Source organism: Bombina bombina, chromosome 1 (genome assembly GCF_027579735.1).
Source record: "Bombina bombina isolate aBomBom1 chromosome 1, aBomBom1.pri, whole genome shotgun sequence".
Classification (NCBI taxonomy): domain Eukaryota; kingdom Metazoa; phylum Chordata; class Amphibia; order Anura; family Bombinatoridae; genus Bombina; species Bombina bombina.
Window position 1 is genome coordinate 51,450,504 of NC_069499.1, and position 22,423 is coordinate 51,472,926.

The 22,423-nt window shown below is 38.6% G+C and overlaps 1 protein-coding gene across 1 annotated transcript in view; it reads left to right on the top strand.

The window, feature by feature from the left end:
* Positions 1 to 22,423, top strand: part of CEP128 (centrosomal protein 128) — a 667,652-nt gene that overhangs the window by 172,244 nt on the left and 472,985 nt on the right. The window contains exons 10-12 of the mRNA XM_053697350.1: positions 19,291 to 19,377; positions 19,708 to 19,782; positions 20,102 to 20,228. Coding sequence (XP_053553325.1) covers positions 19,291 to 19,377; positions 19,708 to 19,782; positions 20,102 to 20,228 — 289 coding nt within the window. The remainder of the gene's footprint in view (positions 1 to 19,290; positions 19,378 to 19,707; positions 19,783 to 20,101; positions 20,229 to 22,423) is intronic.

Here is a 22,423-nt window from a genome sequence, read left to right on the forward strand (position 1 = left end):
CTCGTTTTCACATGCAACCTCTTCAGCTTTGTATGCTGAACCAGTGGTGCAGGGATTATACAAAGATATCTCAATTAATATCTTTAAAACCGATTGTACGATACTCTCTGACGTGGTGGACAGACTACCATCGTTTAGTTCAGGGTGCTTCTTTTGTTCTTCCAACCTGGACTGTGATTTCAACAGATGCAAGTCTGACAGGTTGGGGAGCTGTTTGGGGGTCTCTGACAGCACAAGGGGTTTGGGAATCTCAGGAGGTGAGATTACCGATCAATATTTTGGAAGCCGTTCATTTGTTTTCAGACTGACAATGTCATGACTGTGGCATATGTCAATCATCAAGGATGGACTCACAGTCCTCTGGCTATGAAAGAAGTATCTTGAATATTGGTATGGGCGGAATCCAGCTCCTGTCTAATTTCTGCGGTCCATATCCCAGGTATAGACAATTGGGAAGCGGATTATCTCAGTCGCCAAACGTTACATCCGGGCGAATGGTCTCTTCACCCAGAGGTATTTCTTCAGATTGTTCAAATGTGGGGACTTCCAGAAATAGATCTGATGGCTTCTCATCTAAACAAGAAACTTCCCAGGTATCTGTCCAGATCCAGGGATCCTCAGGCGGAGGCAGTGGATGCATTGTCACTTCCTTGGAAGTATCATCCTGCCTATATCTTTCCGCCTCTAGTTCTTCTTCCAAGAGTAATTTCTAAGATTCTAAAGGAATGCTCGTTTGTTCTGCTGGTGGCTCCAGCATGGCCTCACAGGTTTTGGTATGCGGATCTTGTCCGGATGGCCACTTGCCAACCGTGGACTCTTCCGTTAAGACCAGACCTTCTATCGCAAGGTCCTTTTTTCCATCAGGATCTCAAATCCTTAAATTTGAAGGTATGGAGATTGAACGCTTGATTCTCAGTCATAGAGGTTTCTCTGACTCTGTGATTAATACTATGTTACAGGCTCGTAAATCTGTATCTAGGAAGATATATTATCGAGTCTGGAAGATTTAGATTTCTTGGTGTCTTTCTCATCATTTTTCTTGGCATTCTTTTAGAATTCCTAGAATTTTACAGTTTCTTCAGGATGGTTTGGATAAAGGTTTGTCTGCAAGTTCCTTGAAAGGACAAATCTCTGCTCTTTCTGTTCTTTTTCACAGAAAGATTGCTAGTCTTCCTGATGTTCATTGTTTTGTACAAGCTTTGGTTCGTATAAAACCTGTTATTAAGTCAATTTCTCCTCCTTGGAGTTTGAATTTGGTTCTGGGGGCTCTTCAAGCTCCTCCGTTTGAACCTATGCATTCGCTGGACATTAAATTACTTTCTTGGAAAGTTTTGTTTCTTTTGGCCATCTCTTCTGCTAGAAGAGTTTCTGAATTATCTGCTCTTTCTTGTGAGTCTCCTTTTCTGATTTTTCATCAGGATAAGGCGGTGTTGCGAACTTCTTTAAAATTTTTACCTAAGGTTGTGAATTCTAACAACATTAGTAGAGAAATTGTGGTTCCTTCATTGTGTCCTAATCCTAAGAATTCTAAGGAAAGATCGTTGCATTCTTTGGATGTAGTTAGAGCTTTGAAATATTATGTTGAAGCTACTAAAAATTTCCGAAAGACTTCTAGTCTATTTGTTATCTTTTCCGGTTCTAGGAAAGGTCAGAAGGCCTCTGCCATTTCTTTGGCGTCTTGGTTAAAGTCTTTGATTCATCATGCTTATGTTGAGTCGGGTAAAACTCCGCCTCAAAGGATTACAGCTCATTCTACTAGGTCAGTTTCTACTTCCTGGGCGTTTAGGAATGAAGCTTCGGTTGATCAGATTTGCAAAGCAGCAACTTGGTCTTCTTTGCATACTTTCACTAAATTCTACCATTTTGATATGTTTTCTTCTTCTGAAGCAGTTTTTGGTAGAAAAGTACTTCAGGCAGCTGTTTCAGTTTGATTCTTCTGCTTATAATTTCAGTTTTTTTCATTATAAGATTTAAACTTTATTTTGGGTGTGGATTATTTTCAGCGGAATTGGCTGTCTTTATTTTATCCCTCCCTCTCTAGTGACTCACTAGCTCATGGACTCTTGCTAATTACATGAAAGAAAACATAATTTATGTAAGAACTTACCTGATAAATTCATTTATTTCATATTAGCAAGAGTCCATGAGGCCCACCCTTTTTTGTGGTGGTTATGATTTTTTTGTATAAAGCACAATTATTCCAATTCCTTATTTTTTATGCTTTCGCACTTTTGTCTTATCACCCCACTTCTTGGCTATGCGTTAAACTGATTTGTGGGTGTGGTGAGGGGTGTATTTATAGGCATTTTGAGGTTTGGGAAACTTTGCCCCTCCTGGTAGGAATGTATATCCCATACGTCACTAGCTCATGGACTCTTGCTAATATGAAAGAAATGAATTTATCAGGTAAGTTCTTACATAAATTATGTTATAATGCATTAGTGTAAGGGGGAAGAAAATATATACATTCATTGGTGTCAGTGGGCTGGTATCACTTAAAGGGACACTAAACCCTAAAATTTTCTTTCATTATTCAGATAGAAAATACAAATTTAAACAACATTACAATTTACTTCTATTATTTATTTTGCTTCATTATTTAGATATTCTTAGTTGAAGAAAAAGCAATGCACATAGGTGAGCCAATCACACAAGGCTTCTATGTGCAGGAACCAATCAGCAACTACTGAGCCTATCTAGATATGCTTTTCAGCAAAGAATATCAAGAGAATAAAACAAATAGATAATAGAAATAAACTAGAAAGTTGTTTAAAATTGCATGCTCTTTCTAAATCATGAAAGAAAAAATGTGGGTTTCATGTCCCTTTAAAGGGCCATAATACCCAAATATTTAAACACTTGAAAGTGATGCAGTATAGCTGTAAAAAGCTGACTAGAAAATATCACCTGAACATCTCTGTGTAAAAAAGATATTTTACCTCAAAAGTTCCTCGGTAGCCACATCCCATTGTAAAGGACTTCTAAGCAACAAATCAGTATGTCTGTCCCGGGACAGCGGAAGGAACGAGCTTTCGTGCACTCTCATCTTATTTCAGTGTAAGGAAGTTTACAATGAAATCTCATGAGAGTTAAGTGAAATCTCATGAGATCACAGTAAAAGTTCATGTTGATGCTAATTGGCTACAGTTCATTTCTTCATTTTTTTTTTTATTTTTTTTTACCTGCAGCTGAGCAACAGCTGAGTATAATCTTTTAAACAGAACTTACTCTGCTGAGCTGAGGAAATTGTGAGGTAAAATATCTTTTTTTTACATAGAGATGCTCAGGTGATATTTTCCTCTCAACTTTTTACAGTTATACTGCATCAGTTTCAAGTGATTTAGCATATGATTATTATGTCCCTTTAACTGCGGTGCCGAGGTCCAGTCCTGTCTGCTCCTTTCCCATGCTGAACTGCCTCCTACATGTTTTTATATTAACAAAAGTGTATCTAGAAAAAGGAGTTTTCACTAGGGGCCTTGTGAACATAGGTATTTATGTGCTGCCTCAATACTTGTGTATAGGCATATGTAGTTACATTTTTTGAAACAACACATCCCTAGATTGGGATGAAGAAGAAAGAAATGCCTCTAAACACAAGACTAAGATTGTAGGAAGATTTAAGGAAATCATTTTAAAAATGTAACCTTTATTGTTTCATAAAGATAAAAAGACAGCTTCATGCAAATTGATACCCTGTTAGCTGCCCACATACAAAGACAAATTAAGAACACTTCAACACTGGTACAAGTAAATAATAACTCCAACTTAATTGTGGTTATCGTTGATAGTCAAAATACTGATAAATGTGTAAAAGGTTGCTTTGTATACACAGGTTCATGTAGATCCCCCCACAAAAATCAGGACGACTGGGTTAGCCTGTATATTATTGTATTATAATATATTAATGTGAAGAAGAGATTTCAGATTAATGTTAAATTAAAGATCAGAAATGCTATTGCTGTAGCTGCGTGCTGATCTGCAGTAATGGTCTAATAAATGAATTTCTATATTGAGGCTAAATCAGTCGTGTCAGAAGTCAGCAATACCAATATAATATCTCATTGTATCATCCTTTTGGACATAATTATATTGCCTTATTGTTGTAAAGATTTCTAGCCTATTGTGGGTCACCAGGTATACTATACGTATATTTACTCTGTAGGTAAGTACACTCGCCCCAGTTGGTTACTCTCCAAATAATTTAGTTTAGTGAAAATCCCTTTGCCTGAATCAGGATTACGATTAATATGTGCACTAAGCGGTACTGAATTACTTCTGTATATCTGGTAGCACAATTCGCATACCAGCTGTATTAAAAAATTACACACCGCTTATCACTATCAAATTAGTTCGGCAGCACTTTTTGCAAGCCGTTAAATTATAAGTTTAGGGTAATTCTAAAAGTCTAGATATACTGATGGTAGCACAATTTGCATAGCCAGAGTAAACATTAGTAAGATAAGCAATATATGAGTATCCCTAGGCTGAAGCGTCAAGACCTAAAATAAGATAGATTGTAAATTCGAGCTATTATAGAAAATTATATAACCAATGTTGAGCTATTTAAAATAAGAAACAAACTCCGCCTTACTTGTGCACTGGCACTCTGACCGGCCTGCCCGGTATTTCTTATGTGTGGAGTGGCAGGCCTGTCACAGATCCAAGTGGGGGCATTTCAGGTTGAGAAACCAGGTTATAGATTCATATCCATTTAATCTGTTTTTTTTATTATTATTATTTATTTTGACCTCTGCCACTTATACAACATCCATGAGGGTAAATTGTGAAATAAATGTCATTTTCAAAATAACCAATACAGATCTTGATACACTTCCTATCACTTCTCTGTATATCAGAAGGACATGTCCTCCTGCTTATTATACAAATCTTTCAACTTCCTAATATTTATAGATCAGGACCTTCTTAGTACCATACGTATGTATGCATCTCTTACTCTATTAATTCCAAAAACATTTGAGCAAGTCTCGATTTGAACCCCTTCACTTTTAATACACAGACTTTAAAGCATCACTTACTTAGTGTTCTAATATTTGTAATTAGAAGTTGCGAAGTATGTGGTGTATTACAATTAAAACAAAGTAAAGTTTCTGATAAGCAGACACCCGGACACTCCATTCCTAATATGCAGACATCTGGACACAGTGTATCAAACCTAATATGCAGACAACCAGACACCGCTTACTGTTCCTAATACAGACATTGGGATGTAATATTGTGACACTTTCATATCACCTTTTAAGAGACATGAAACCCACATTTTTTCTTTCATGATTTAGAAAGATAATGCAGTTTTAAACATCTTTCTAATTTACTTATATTATCTAATTTGGTTTATTCTCTTGATATTCTTTGCTGAAAAGCATATCTAGATATGCTCAGTAGCTGCTGATTGGTTGCTGCACATAGAAGCCTCGTGTGATTGGCTCACCATATGCATTGCTTTTTTTCAACTAAGGATATCTAAAAATGAAGAAGAAAGATTTTGGGTTTAGTGGCCCTTTAAGGAAATTTACTATTTATGTAGGGATTAGAAATAAGGACTAGGAGACTTATCTTAATATCTTTATAAAGGGATTGAATGAGGGGCAAATGTCCCAATATTTCAGTATTAGGAGGTGATGAAAGGTACATGTCCTCATTGTACAAGTTCAAGTTATGTATGTTCTTACTAGTTTATTTAAAGGGACACTAAACCCAAAATCTTTCTTTCATGATTCAGATAGAGAATAGAAATTTAAACAACACTACAATTTACTTCTATTATTTATTTTGCTTAATTTTTTAGACATCCTTAGTTGAAGAAAAAGCAATGCACATGGTGAGCCAATCACACGAGGCGTCTATGTGCAGCAACCAATCAGCAGCTACTGAGCATATCTAGATATGCTTTTCAGCAAAGAATATCAAGAGAATAAAACCAATTCGATAATATAAGTAAATGAGAACGATGTTTAAAACTGCATTTGCTTTCTAAATCATGAAAGACAAAATGTGGGTTTCATGTCCCTTTAATGTACAGCACTTTTGGCATGTCTGTCTTTTGTCTAGGCCTTATTCAAATACACCTGGGCAAGTATCTTATAATGTCAGAATACCCCTCTTAGACTTTAGTACATGTATTTTTTTCTTCTAATGCACAGTGATTTGGATACATAACACTCACCATAAATGCAGATAACTTGATACCTGTCTCCCCTAGTATTGTAGCCACCTGGCCAGGTCTGTCTCCCCCTTCCACCTACAGTCTCTACCATACCTATTCATTACTGTAGAATGATGTCTTAGTTGAAGCCTTTCTCAACCTTCCCACACAGTTGGCTCTTTTACGATTCTCAGCCTTTTTCATGTATTTATCAAGGAAAACCCATCAAATTTCCTTTTGCAGGATAAATGTTAGGGACACGTGTCACTTCTTGAAGAGAACAAAAGCTTTTATTCTAATCACTCAGCACAAAAAAGATGACAAAGAAATTCCTTAGTAGACAACTGAGCTGCGGGACGGGTTACCATTCTCATCCATCCCCTTTTTCATTTTTATTTTTGTCAAATCTTTTTCCTTTCATTTGTCAAAATCTCTCACGCTCTACTTGCTTCCTCAACTTGAGCGTGTTAATATTCAGATTCTCAACCAGCCTTTTCTAATGGAAATATGCACACTTTAAAGAGAAAAGAAAGAGAGAGAGACGGTTGTTATTAAAGGTTTAAAGATGCCCCAGGGACACTCCATTACCGTTCAGAGCTGTTGCTTGTGATTTAAAACAGTTTAAGGCAATCAGAATCCCAGAGACTGAGAATAACGTGCCAACATGGAAGCAGTTTTGTGAAAAGAGCAACCTCAGCTGACATAAAAGATTGGATGTGCACCTCCGTGTAAAAGTTTAGACAACAGAAGCAAACCCTGTTTGTGTATGGTCGCTGGTGGCACGTTGCCGGAAGAGACTGGTACTGTGTACAAACTGGGATTTGCCTGGCACATTTCCCATTATAGATCTCTCAGAATTATTTGTCAATTTTTAAGCTTGGCTTGCTTTTAATCCTCTCTTCAATGAACTGTTTTTGCTCATTTCAATCTGTTTCCAGCGTGTTGCCCATTTGACAGATTTCATGGCAAATAAATATGTGAAGAATTACAGAGAAAAGGATTTCCTTTGGGTACCACAATAAGCCTTTTTTGTTTTTTTCTTAATTTCTAATTTTAAAATATTTAAATAAATGCAAGTCGAGGAACACATTGCTGCTAATTTATCAAAGGGGAAAAAAAGATGGTCCTGTTTTTATTAGATTTTTTTTTCTTTCTCGTCTACCTATGTTACATATAAACATAATTTTAAAACATCTTTATTTATTTGTTTTATTTCTCTGTGTTGAAGGGACAGTCTACTTGAAAATTGTTATCGTTTAAAATGATAATCCCTTTATTCCCCAGTTTTGCATAACCAATACAGTTATGGACCAGCAACATACCCTGTTTTTTTTTTTAATGGGGCTTGGTTTTGTCATAGTGCGCCAAGGAATAGACCGCGTTATTTCAAAAGGCCTGCAGGAGAGGGAAGGAGGTCATAATAGCATGGTCTTGCTTCTAGCGGTGAGACCTGTGCTATTATGAACCGACAAACCCCTAACGACCAGCGATGTACAGGGTATGTTGTGGTCATTAAGGGGTTAATACACTTTTTGCCTCTGTGATTACCTTGTAGCTAATATGTCAATATGTAGCTAATGTCAGTTTCTTTTATTTTTATATCCTTTTCCTGTAAATTGTATCCCTTTCCTTACATAACTCTATCAAGACTTTATCATATGAATATATAAATGACAAGAGGATATCATCATAGTGTTACTTGTCTCCTTATATTTACTTACCTTTTTTTATACTTTTTTTTCACTTTCATACTAAATAATGAGATATATATATATATATGTGCGGTTCTCAAACGGTTTACTTTCAACTAATACGAGTGCAACCAGACGAGCTAAAAAAAAACCTTACTTCTTGCGTAATTAACTCTCAAGCGGGAGCGTTAATTAGCGCTTCCTTGTAATCTAGCCCTATGTGTGCAACTCTCTGCCTTCACTTTTGAATTAGGCCATTTTCTGTGCCAATCATACTAGCTTCTCCATCTGTACTGATTCCAATAAGCTTGTTGGAAGTTAGCCATTCTGACAGGCCATACAGCTCAAGCTGTCATGTAAGGGTGTCCAAATATCCTTAAGTTATTGCATTTTGCAGTGGCACGGCTGAAAGAAACACTAATTTACACAATTCTTTTTTAGTTATCTCACATACAAAATCAACTCTTCTACCCCAGCTTTGTCAGTCAATCCATCAAGCATGAAACTAACACAACTTTCAAATTACATTAGCAATGCATGCTATGAGTTCTCTTCATTTTTTGTCATTTTTTATATTCATCTCTCATTTAAAGATCCAATTTGCTACCTAATGCTAGCAACCCATCAAAATCTGTAAATGATTCATTGTTTTAATAGGCAGCAGAAAAAATATTTTTTTAATGGTTAAACATACTTTAATGGATTCTTTTAACCCATGCAGCCAATGGTGTGTTTTGTAGGAGCATCTGAACTTAAAGGTTTCTATCTTAAAGGGTTGTGTATAGCCTTTTACAACTTTGGAGTTCTGATTAGCAACATTGGGAAAAGAGGCACATATTTGGCAGATTGCAACACCAATTTGCTTATGGATTGTTGAAGGTGATACTACATCAAGCACTATTCCTGGTTCCTCAACCCAGCATGTGAGGAACACATTGTACATGGTCATGTCTAGTTCTTGTACTACCTGGCTTGTGAAGGGCAGTTTGTGAGTGATCATGTCTAGTTCTTGTACTACCTGGCTTGTGGATGGCAGTTTGTGAGTGATCATGTCTGGTTCTTGTACTACCTGGCTTGTGAAGGGCAGTTTGTGAGTGATCATGTCTAGTTCTTGTACTACCTGGCTTGTGGATTGCAGTTTGTGAGTGATCATGTCTGGTTCTTGTACTACCTGGCTTGTGGATTGCAGTTTGTGAGTGATCATGTCTGGTTCTTATACTACCTGGCTTGTGGAGAGCAGTTTGTGAGTGATCATGTCTGGTTCTTTCAGGCCTGGTTGTTGTATTAACTGTTTTTTTGAGGGTAACGTCTGAGCTTTCAGACCTGTTTCCTGCACTACGTGGCTTGTGAAGCGCACTATGTGTGCTCCCATGCTTGGTTCCTCCATTACCTGGCTTGTGGAGGGCAGTTTGTGATCTATCATGCTTGGTTTCTGTACTACCTGGCTTGTGGAGGGCACTTTGTGATCTATCATGCTTGGTTTCTGTACTACCTGGCTTGTGGAGGGCACTTTGTGATCTATCATGCTTGGTTTCTGTACTACCTGGCTTGTGGAGGGCACTTTGTGATCTATCATGCTTGGTTTCTGTACTACCTGGCTTGTGGAGGGCACTTTGTGATCTATCATGCTTGGTTCCTGTACTACCTGGCTTGTGGAGGGCAGTTTGTGATCTATCATGCTTGGTTTCTGTACTACCTGGCTTGTGGAGGGCACTTTGTGATCTATCATGCTTGGTTTCTGTACTACCTGGCTTGTGGAGGGCACTTTGTGATCTATCATGCTTGGTTTCTGTACTACCTGGCTTGTGGAGGGCAGTTTGTGATCTATCATGCTTGGTTTCTGTACTACCTGGCTTGTGGAGGGCACTTTGTGATCTATCATGCTTGGTTCCTGTACTACCTGGCTTGTGGAGGGAACATTGTAATCTCTAATGCTTGGTTCCTGTACTACCTGACTTGTGGACGGGACCACTTCTGGTACTAAGCTGCTTCCGCTTTTAACTTGAGCAACTTGTGTAGAATTAGAGACAAGTTAAAACTGAGCCAAGCGGCTTTGCTTTACAGATGTGGTTTCACAGGTTTATGATGTACCCTTCATTCTGTATTAGAACAGAGAAAGTTACCAGTTAAAGTGATCTTATGTCATCCGATGATGTAGATCGAGTTCTACTTACCTACACTCCTCCTGTGTATGTCAGAGAATATGTAAGTTTTTTACGCTCTTTTGAATAAAAAGTAAGAATTTTTACTTTTTTACTAGTGCGGCTTCTGTATTGTGCCAATTGTTCACTCACTTTGGATTCCTCTTCTTTCGTATATTTGTTTTCGTCTCTGGGCTCAGCTGTGAGCGTTTCGCGTGTGTTTGCAGTTTGAGGAACACCAGCTGTTATTCTACATGTGAGTGATTGTTTATTACAGCCATTGGAAGTCTCAATAATAATGTGTTTTGAGATATATATACACACACACACACACACACACACACACACACACACACACACACACACACACACACATACATGGAAGGGGGCTACACTCTCAGACTGGACTGGGTACACATCCTATGACCCTGCAACATGCTTAGCCCTGGGTGCTCAATAGCACTCACAGGAAGCTATGCTGTCCCCAGAGTCACAGGCAGTTAATCTCAGACAAGTCTGTGTGCAGGGCCCATAGTGAAAATTACAAAATAAATTAATGCAACACACAGAAAGTCCGCACTCACTTGCAAGCTCTCAGCTAAGATTAAAAGCAAAACTAGAAGGGTTAGTTACCGCATCTGGCCAAATGGGACAAGCCCAGGTACCACGTCAAGGTCTCTCCCAAAACCTGGGTCCCTAATACAGACATACAAATGCAAGCTCTCGATCAAACAAACGGGAAACAAGTGAAGGGGGCACAGGCTTATGTAATCACCCTAGACATATACAAAACACGGAAGGGGACTTGACTGGGTACACATCCCATGACCCTGCAACATGCTCAGCACTGGGTGTTCAATAGCACTCTCAGGAAGCTGTGCTGTCCCCAGAGTCACAGGCAGTTAACCCCAGACAATTCTGGGTGCAAGGCCCATAGGGAAAATGACAAAATAAATTAATACAACACACACAGAGAAAGTCCAGCACTCACTTACAAGCTCTCAGCTAAGATTAAAAGCAAAACTAGAAGAGTTAGTTACCGCAATCAGCGTTTGACAAATAGGTCCAAAATCTGTGACCTAGGAGCAAGATATATGTGTAGGGAACTAGAGAACAGGTTTGCCTTTTTGGCAGGGCAAGAGGGCATAACCCTAAAATGTACATCCTATATTTAGTTTATGCAGAAGTGGTTTATGGTATGAGGAGGTGTAATATTTAGTGTTATTCTTTACTGACTAATATGAGGCTGGCCCTCCCCCTTCCTAAGCCTGCCGGCATGCAACCAATGCTTATGCACAATTGTGCCGTAAGTGGGAAGGAAGGTAGTTATGTACTTGTCCCACCTTGAATGTTGCCTCTGATTGGCTCTGTGTCTTTCCATGCTGCTGGACCAGAATCATTACCCTATCTTGTTTTATAATTTACTGAAGACCAATGTCACACACAAGTAGTTGGATGAGATAAATAAAAAAACTTGAAGTGACATAAAGAAGCATTAAGAGCATATGTTAAAGGGACTGCAAAAGTCAAATTAAAACTTGTATGGATCAGATAAAGTATGCAATTTCTTTCATGTAATTAGCAAGAGTCCATGAGCTAGTGACGTATGGGATATACATTCCTACCAGGAGGGGCAAAGTTTCCCAAACCTCAAAATGCCTATAAATACACCCCTCACCACACCCACAATTCAGTTTTACAAACTTTGCCTCCGATGGAGGTGGTGAAGTAAGTTTGTGCTAGATTCTACGTTGATATGCGCTCCGCAGCAAGTTGGAGCCCGGTTTTCCTCTCAGCGTGCAGTGAATGTCAGAGGGATGTGAGGAGAGTATTGCCTATTTGAATGCAGTGATCTCCTTCTACGGGGTCTATTTCATAGGTTCTCTGTTATCGGTCGTAGAGATTCATCTCTTGCCTCCCTTTTCAGATCGACGATATACTCTTATATATACCATTACCTCTGCTGATTCTCGTTTCAGTACTGGTTTGGCTTTCTACAAACATGTAGATGAGTGTCCTGGGGTAAGTAAATCTTATTTTCTGTGACACTCTAAGCTATGGTTGGGCACTTTGTTTATAAAGTTCTAAATATATGTATTCAAACATTTATTTGCCTTGACTCAGAATGTTCAACTTTCCTTATTTTCAGACAGTCAGTTTCATATTTGGGATAATACATTTGATTTAATCATTTTTTCTTACCTTCAAAAATTTGACTCTTCCCTGTGGGCTGTTAGGCTCGCGGGGGCTGAAAATGCTTCATTTTATTGCGTCATTCTTGGCGCGGACTTTTTTGGCGCAAAAAATTCGTTTCCGTTTCCGGCGTCATACGTGTCGCCGGAAGTTGCGTCATTTTTTTTACGTTATTTTGCGCCAAAAATGTCGGCGTTCCGGATGTGGCGTCATTTTGGCGCCAAAAAGCATTTAGGCGCCAAATAATGTGGGCGTCTTATTGGCGCGAAAAATATGGGCGTCGCTTTTGTCTCCACATTATTTAAGTCTCATTTTTCATTGCTTCTGGTTGCTAGAAGCTTGTTCTTTGGCATTTTTTCCCATTCCTGAAACTGTCATTTAAGGAATTTGATCAATTTTGCTTTATATATATATATATGTTGTTTTTTCTCTTACATATTGCAAGATGTCTCACGTTGCATCTGAGTCAGAAGATACTACAGGAAAATCGCTGTCTAGTGCTGGATCTACCAAAGCTAAGTGTATCTGCTGTAAACTTTTGGTAGCTATTCCTCCAGCTGTTGTTTGTATTGATTGTCATGACAAACTTGTTAAAGCAGATAATATTTCCTTTAGTAAAGTACCATTGCCTGTTGCAGTTCCTTCAACATCTAAGGTGCAGAATGTTCCTGATAATGTAAGAGATTTTGTTTCTGAATCCATAAAGAAGGCTATGTCTGTTATTTCTCCTTCTAGTAAACGTAAAAAATCTTTTAAAACTTCTCTCCCTACAGATGAATTTTTAAATGAACATCATCATTCTGATTCTGATGACTCTTCTGGTTCAGAGGATTCTGTCTCAGAGGTTGATGCTGATAAATCTTCATATTTATTTAAAATGGAATTTATTCGTTCTTTACTTAAAGAAGTACTAATTGCTTTAGAAATAGAGGATTCTGGTCCTCTTGATACTAATTCTAAACGTTTGGATAAGGTATTTAAAGCTCCTGTGGTTATTCCAGAAGTTTTTCCTGTTCCTAATGCTATTTCTGCAGTAATTTCCAAAGAATGGGATTAATTGGGTAATTCATTTACTCCTTCTAAACGTTTTAAGCGATTATATCCTGTGCCGTCTGACAGATTAGAATTTTGGGACAAAATCCCTAAAGTTGATGGGGCTATTTCTACCCTTGCTAAACGTACTACTATTCCTACGTCAGATGGTACTTCGTTTAAGGATCCTTTAGATAGGAAAATTGAATCCTTTCTAAGAAAAGCTTATCTGTGTTCAGGTAATCTTCTTAGACCTGCTATATCTTTGGCTGATGTTGCTGCAGCTTCAACTTTCTGGTTGGAAACTTTAGCGCAACAAGTAACACATCATGATTCTCATGATATTATTATTCTTCTACAGCATGCTAATAATTTTATCTGTGATGCCATTTTTGATATTATCAGAGTTGATGTCAGGTTTATGTCTCTAGCCATTTTAGCTAGAAGAGCTTTATGGCTTAAAACTTGGAATGCTGATATGGCTTCTAAATCAACTTTACTTTCCATTTCTTTCCAGGGTAACAAATTATTTGGTTCTCAGTTGGATTCCATTATTTCAACTGTTACTGGTGGGAAAGGAACTTTTTTACCACAGGATAAAAAATCTAAAGGTAAAAGCAGGGCTAATAATCGTTTTCGTTCCTTTCGTTTCAACAAAGAACAAAAGCCTGATCCTTCATCCTCAGGAGCAGTTTCAGTTTGGAAACCATCTCCAGTCTGGAATAAATCCAAGCCAGCTAGAAAGGCAAAGCCTGCTTCTAAGTCCACATGAAGGTGCGGCCCTCATTCCAGCTCAGCTGGTAGGGGGCAGGTTACGTTTTTTCAAGGAAATTTGGATCAATTCTGTTCACAATCTTTGGATTCAGAGCATTGTTTCAGAAGGGTACAGAATTGGTTTCAAGATGAGACCTCCTGCAAAGAGATTTTTTCTTTCCCGTGTCCCAGTAAATCCAGTAAAAGCTCAAGCATTTCTGAAATGTGTTTCAGATCTAGAGTTGACTGGAGTAATTATGCCAGTTCCAGTTCCGGAACAGGGGATGGGGTTTTATTCAAATCTCTTCATTGTACCAAAGAAGGAGAATTCCTTCAGACCAGTTCTGGATCTAAAAATATTGAATCGTTATGTAAGAATACCAACGTTCAAGATGGTAACTGTAAGGACTATCTTGCCTTTTGTTCAGCAAGGGAATTATATGTCCACAATAGATTTACAGGATGCATATCTGCATATTCCGATTCATCCAGATCATTATCAGTTCCTGAGATTCTCTTTTCTGGACAAGCATTACCAGTTTGTGGCTCTGCCGTTTGGCCTAGCTACAGCTCCAAGAATTTTTACAAAGGTTCTCGGTGCCCTTCTGTCTGTAATCAGAGAACAGGGTATTGTGGTATTTCCTTATTTGGACGATATCTTGGTACTTGCTCAGTCTTTACATTTAGCAGAATCTCATACGAATCGACTTGTGTTGTTTCTTCAAGATCATGGTTGGAGGATCAATTTACCAAAAAGTTCTTTGATTCCTCAGACAAGGGTAACCTTTCTGGGTTTCCAGATGGATTCAGTGTCCATGACTCTGTCTTTAACAGACAAGAGACGTCTAAAATTGATTGCAGCTTGTCGAAACCTTCAGTCACTATCATTCCCTTCGGTAGCCTTATGCATGGAAATTCTAGGTCTTATGACTGCTGCATCGGACGCGATCCCCTTTGCTCGTTTTCACATGCGACCTCTTCAGCTCTGTATGCTGAAGCAATGGTGCAAGGATTACACGAAGATATCTCAATTAATATCTTTAAAACCGATTGTTCGACACTCTCTAACATGGTGGACAGATCACCATCGTTTAATTCAGGGGGCTTCTTTTGTGCTTCCGACCTGGACTGTAATTTCAACAGATGCAAGTCTCACAGGTTGGGGAGCTGTGTGGGTATCTCTGACGGCACAAGGAGTTTGGGAATCTCAGGAGGTGAGATTACCGATCAATATTTTGGAACTCCGTGCAATTTTCAGAGCTCTTCAGTTTTGGCCTCTTCTGAAGAGAGAATCGTTCATTTGTTTTCAGACAGACAATGTCACAACTGTGGCATACATCAATCATCAAGGAGGGACTCACAGTCCTCTGGCTATGAAAGAAGTATCTCGAATTTTGGTTTGGGCGGAATCCAGCTCCTGTCTAATCTCTGCGGTTCATATCCCAGGTATAGACAATTGGGAAGCGGATTATCTCAGTCGCCAAACGTTGCATCCGGGCGAATGGTCTCTTCACCCAGAGGTATTTCTTCAGATTGTTCAAATGTGGGAACTTCCAGAAATAGATCTGATGGCGTCCCATCTAAACAAGAAACTTCCCAGGTATCTGTCCAGATCCCGGGATCCTCAGGCGGAGGCAGTGGATGCATTATCACTTCCTTGGAAGTATCATCCTGCCTATATCTTTCCGCCTCTAGTTCTTCTTCCAAGAGTAATCTCCAAGATTCTGAAGGAATGCTCGTTTGTTCTGCTGGTAGCTCCGGCATGGCCTCACAGGTTTTGGTATGCGGATCTTGTCCGGATGGCCTCTTGCCAACCGTGGACTCTTCCGTTAAGACCAGACCTTCTGTCACAAGGTCCTTTTTTCCATCAGGATCTGAAATCCTTAAATTTAAAGGTATGGAGATTGAACGCTTGATTCTTGGTCAAAGTTCGTAAATCTGTATCTCGAGAGATATATTATAGAGTCTGGAAGACTTATATTTCTTGGTGTCTTTCTCATCATTTTTCTTGGCATTCTTTTAGAATACCGAGAATTTTACAGTTTCTTCAGGATGGTTTAGATAAGGGTTTGTCCGCAAGTTCTTTGAAAGGACAAATCTCTGCTCTTTCTGTTCTTTTTCACAGAAAGATTGCTATTCTTCCTGATATTCATTGTTTTGTACAAGCTTTGGTTCGTATAAAACCCGTTATTAAGTCAATTTCTCCTCCTTGGAGTTTGAATTTGGTTCTGGGAGCTCTTCAAGCTCCTCCGTTTGAACCTATGCATTCATTGGACATTAAATTACTTTCTTGGAAAGTTTTGTTCCTTTTGGCCATCTCTTCTGCCAGAAGAGTTTCTGAATTATCTGCTCTTTCTTGTGAGTCTCCTTTTCTGATTTTTCATCAGGATAAGGCGGTGTTGCGAACTTCTTTTGAATTTTTACCTAAAGTTGTGAATTCCAACAACATTAGTAGAGAAATTGTGGTTCCTTCATTATGTCCTAATCCTAAGAATTCTAAGGAGAAATCGTTGCATTCTTTGGATGTTGTTAGAGCTTTGAAATATTATGTTGAAGCTACGAAATCTTTCCGTAAGACTTCTAGTTTATTTGTTATCTTTTCCGGTTCTAGAAAAGGCCAGAAAGCTTCTGCCATTTCTTTGGCATCTTGGTTGAAATCTTTAATTCATCTTGCCTATGTTGAGTCGGGTAAAACTCCGCCTCAAAGAATTACAGCTCATTCTACTAGGTCAGTTTCTACTTCCTGGGCGTTTAGGAATGAAGCTTCGGTTGACCAGATTTGCAAAGCAGCAACTTGGTCCTCTTTGCATACTTTTACTAAATTCTACCATTTTGATGTATTTTCTTCTTCTGAAGCAGTTTTTGGTAGAAAAGTACTTCAGGCAGCGGTTTCAGTTTGAATCTTCTGCTTATGTTTTTTGTTAAACTTTATTTTTGGGTGTGGATTATTTTCAGCAGGAATTGGCTGTCTTTATTTTATCCCTCCCTCTCTAGTGACTCTTGTGTGGAAAGATCCACATCTTGGGTAGTCATTATCCCATACGTCACTAGCTCATGGACTCTTGCTAATTACATGAAAGAAAACATAATTTATGTAAGAACTTACCTGATAAATTCATTTCTTTCATATTAGCAAGAGTCCATGAGGCCCGCCCTTTTTTTGTGGTGGTTATGATTTTTGTATAAAGCACAATTATTCCAATTCCTTATTTTATATGCTTTCGCACTTTTTTATCACCCCACTTCTTGGCTATTCGTTAAACTGAATTGTGGGTGTGGTGAGGGGTGTATTTATAGGCATTTTGAGGTTTGGGAAACTTTGCCCCTCCTGGTAGGAATGTATATCCCATACGTCACTAGCTCATGGACTCTTGCTAATATGAAAGAAATGAATTTATCAGGTAAGTTCTTACATAAATTATGTTTTTAAATAACTTTCCAATTTACTTCTATTATCAAAATTGAGTTTGTTCTTGTGGTATACTTTGTTGAAACGCATACCCAGGTAGGTGATTGGTGGCTGCACATATATGCCATTCCATGTGTTCAGCTAGGTCCCAGTAGTGCATTGGTACTCCTTCAACAAAGGATACAAAGAGAAAGAAGCACATTTGCTTTTCCCAAGTTATTTTTGTGCTCTATCTCAATAGTAATAATTTCCACACTTTTAAAATTATCAGTGGGAATTCTGTTGTAAATAGTTATTTTTTTTTATTATTAATGTCCCCACTTAAATGTATTAAGGAGGAGTTCCTGGGAAGCTCATCCTTGGTAATTTAGGGTTGCCAGCTGTCCTCCACAAAAATACTGAACAATCTGTCAGTGACTGTCACAATAGTTGATGCTGGTACGGCAGAGAGTGCAGGGGCTGTACAGGGAGACAATTTATCGTAATGCCACCAACTGTGCTGTCTGCCCTGCATTCTCTGCCAGTCACAGCACCAGCATGACAGCGCATCAAGGGGACACATGATGGAAATGAATAAGCCTGCAGTGGTTTAAAAAGGAGGGCTGTAAGCACTGAATAGTGTTCTTTTTTTTCCCCTCCACTTAATCATTATTATTATTTTTTTTGAGAGGGAGGTGGGGGGAGCAAACAGAATTTCCTGTACTGTAAAATAAACAGGTTTTGACTAATGCTTGGGGAGGAACATCATTTCTGGACGCTGTCGTTTTTACTACTAAGCAGCCTGCCGTGTGGTTAAATCTGCTATAGGTTGCACCGGTAGGCTTAGTAGTAGAAACTACAGCTTCCAGGGCTGAGGGGCCAAAGGTGACACAAAATGTATACGCCATGCCACATATACTGCTGACTTCTCCTTTAAAGGGACAGTTCACCCAAAAATGTTCTCCCCTTTAAATTATTCCCAATGATCCTTTTAACCTGCTAGAGTATATTAAATTGGTTAAAAGTAGCTCCTTTACTCCTATTTCATCATTTGAAATAGTTGATTTAGCCTATGGTATCGCCACCTACACTGAACAAATTAATACTGGAGTATAGGCTATTAAATAGCCTAAGTATACACAGCCAGCAGAAGAGATTACACTCTCAGTGGGATGCAGGGTAAATAAAATAATTTTCCATTGTTCTCTCTATGTATTGAGCTTTGGTGTTCCAGCCAAATAAAAGATAAGGAAGCAAGTGTGTGTACATAAAAGTTATAACATAATGAGATCTGATATCACCTTTAAGTTCAACCCATTGTAATAGGCTGTGGTTTCAAAGCACAAAATCAGCTACTTCATATACACAAATAAGCATGAAAATGGAATTTCTCAAATATTTTATACTCTGCAGTTGGTATAACAAGTCATTTAAAATACATTAATGGAAAAACAATTTTACAGTGTACTGTCCCTTTAAATATGTGCACACCAAAAGGCATATAAGGTATATACTGCTTACTTCACCAACTCCTTCGCTATTGTTGCGTGCCAAAAGGCAGAGGCCCCGTCTGACCGCCTTTATATGTGCTCTGCAAATTGCGCAAGCATTGTTAAAGACATTTGGGAATTGTAGTTAGGTTTTACCACATCGATGTTTGCGGGACAGTTTAATTACAGTGCAGTGTCAATCCTTGAGGGAAAAACTAACATGCAGCATGGCGGTAGTATAGGGCATGGTAATGGGGTCAATTGAACCTCAAAATATTGTCGCCAGGCACCAAAATTAAGACGCCACGGGAAACGACAAGGATCTTTGAGCCCTGCTTTTAATGAATCCTAAATCTTGGGTTATTTACAGCATTGTTCTAGGCAAACTTATTTTTTTTTTTTTTAACCATCTAACAGTTCTTTATGTCTGCTACAGGCCTTGAAGAATCGGGAAGCAAAGGTGGAAGTGGTTGAAGCCTCACTAAAGGACCAGCTTGGAAAGTCTGAGATTGAAAAGAGCCAGGTTAGATTTGTATAGAATTTATGTATTTATTATTAATAAAATATTTATGCAGCACTTTATGTACTAGATTACAAGCAGAGCACAAACATATTAGCACTATTGTATGCTAACATCTGTCAACTTAAATCAGTAGTGCTGGCTTTGAAGTACTGATGCCCCTTTATAGAGAACAGACCAAATGTTAATGTATAAAGATATGGACACCCTCATAGTTCCCAGATTTTCTGTTTCAGAAGCAGTATTTTGTATGACTCGTGTCTTTTGTTAATGTATTTTAGACGTGGGAGAGGTCTGTAGTAGTTATTTGAGGATGCTTACTTCTTTCTACAGCTGGGGGCTGAGCTGGAGCGATGTAGGAGGAAACTGGACCAGACTGAAGGAAGCCGTGAAACCCTTTTATGCCAGGTATAATCAGAGAAAGAGCTCCCAGAAATGAGCGCAGTAGAAATTTTAGCCTGACAGATCTCAAATTGTAAATGGATAACACCGTTATTTGTTAATTCACATTCACATATTATGCAGTTAATTGAAAGGCCTCCAACACACGATCGTTTGCCAGCTTGATGCTTCATAATCTCTCTTTGTATTCACTTGCTCTAAAATCTGTGCATGGAATACAGATTCTCCCATATAAGGCTAAAGATTTTGTTTTTCTTTTTTCCAGCTGTTGAATATAATTGCATTCGAAAAATATCCTCCACAATATAATATTATTCTTTTGTAGATAGAGGATCTGCGTTCTCAGCTGTTGAAAGCAGAGGAAGAGCGAAGTCACTTACACCACCAGGTCACCCAGATGTCTCGGCACAGTTTTCATGATAGCCGAGAGGAAGAGAAGAAACTCACTTCAGGTATATTATTTGATTCTTCTAACCCAGCCTAAAATAAGCCTTTATTTGCCCACAGTTTTTCCTGCCCTAACCTAAGCAGCTATTGCAGTTTACCACACTCTTCTGCTCCAAAACCACCCAAAAACAGACATAAAATAATGGGGGTATAATGTGGGCATGAACAGTAAATACCACTTGGATATCAAATTTATAGAAAATCTACTTTATTACAAAGGCTAACACAGGATCCAGACAGGATGTCAAGGTCATTGCTAGCATTCCCCATAGTGGTGGTGATAGGTGGTATGAGTATGTATACACATTGTGGATGATGTGATTCATATTTACTACATTAAAGGGACAGTAAAGTCAAAATGAAACCTTTCATGATTCAGTTAAAACATGCAATTTTTAAACAACTTTCTAATTTACTTCTATTATGTAATTTGTTTTGTTCTCTTGTTACTCTTTGTAGAAAAGCATATCTAGGTAGGCTCAGGAACAGCAATGCATTGAAGTGAGCTATTTGCTGATTTGTGGCTGCACATGCCTCTTGCCATTGACTTAACCTACGTGTTAAGAAAGCTCCCAGTAGTGAATTGTTGCTTCGTCAACGAAGGATACTAAGAGAATGAAGAAAATCTGATAATGGAAGTAAATTGGAAAGTTGTTTATTTGTATACTCTATCTGAATCATGAAAGGAGAATTTTGGGTTTCACTTCCTTTAAAGCTGTAGTCTTCAGGCATGCCTCATCCTTGTCATTTGGAGACCAGTTGGAGTATTATGTTGCTTTCTTTGCTTTCTCTGTTTTGCCACACAGCCTATTCTAAAACTTTCTTATCTTATGACACTCATGCTTCTTCTAGTGTATACATCAGAGAAAAGCAATTGTAATATATTGGTAGGAAAAGGAAGCCTATTAATGGGCAGATCACAAGGAACGCTGCTTCTAGTTTATAAAACTTGTGTACAAGTGTTTCTCTCTTGAGGCTAGTGCATCTAAATGAGCAATCATCAGTAAAAAAAAAGTAAAAAATTATTATCATCATTATCATGATTTATTTGTAAAGTTCCATAATATTCTGAAACTCTGGACACATGGTTCTTGGGGTATAGTGTACAATGCAATTAGAGTTGGCAATAGGATTGATACTAGAAGAAGAGGGCCTGCTCCATAGAGCTTACAATCTAGAAGTTAAGGATGGATGAGAACAAATGTGTAAGGGAGCATGTTGAATGTTGAATCAGTGGTGGAGGATGGTGAGGATAAACTAGGAAGGTCCGTGGTAGGCATCTCTGATTATATGGGTATTCAAAGAGCATTTGAAGCTTTGAAAGGTAGGAGACTTTTTCACAGAGCGAAGAATAGTATGTGCAGCACAAGAGAAATCTTAGAGACCGGTGAGGAGGGTGGGTGATTATGCAGGAGAATAGTAAGGTGATAGGTAGAATGAAGAGGATGGGGTAGGCGTAGGCGAATAACTGAATGTCTTTAAAAGTGTAGGTATTTTGAATTTGATAGAGTATAGGGAGCCAATGTAGGAACTACTGATGCCAATTTCTGAGTGAGATGAATTATTGTGGCAATGGCAAGCATGGTTAATTGGATAAAGGACAAATAGGAGTTGTGAAGGTCACTAATAAGTATTCTGTAGTAATCAATGCCAGACAGGATAAGTGAGGGAATTAATATTTTGGTGGTGTCTTGGGTAAGGAAAGGACAAGTTCTAGAGATAATGGTAGGATTTGACAAGTGCTTGAATAAGGGGCTTGAAAGAGAGTGCTGAGTCAACTGTGACTTTGAGACAGTGTTGAAAGGGTTATGATATAGCTCTCATAATTTTGAACTTTTAAAAGCTTTTTCTTTCTAATGACATGGTGAGTCCACGGATCATCAGTAATTACTGTTGAGAATATCACTCCTGGCCAGCAGGAGGAGGCAAAGAGCACCTCAGCAAAGCTGTTTAGTATCACTTCCCTTCCCACTACCCCCAAACATTCTCTTTGCCTGCGTTGCAAGAAAGGTGGTAAAGTTTTCGGCTTTTGCCTCGGCTGAGGCTTCCTTTGGGAGAAAGGTTCTTCAAGCAGTGGTGCCTTCTGTTTAGGTTAACTGTCTTGTCCCTCCCTTATCTGTGTCCTCTAGCTTGGGTATTGATTCCCAACAGTAATTACTGATGATCCGTGGACTCACCGTGTCATTAGAAAGAAAACAAA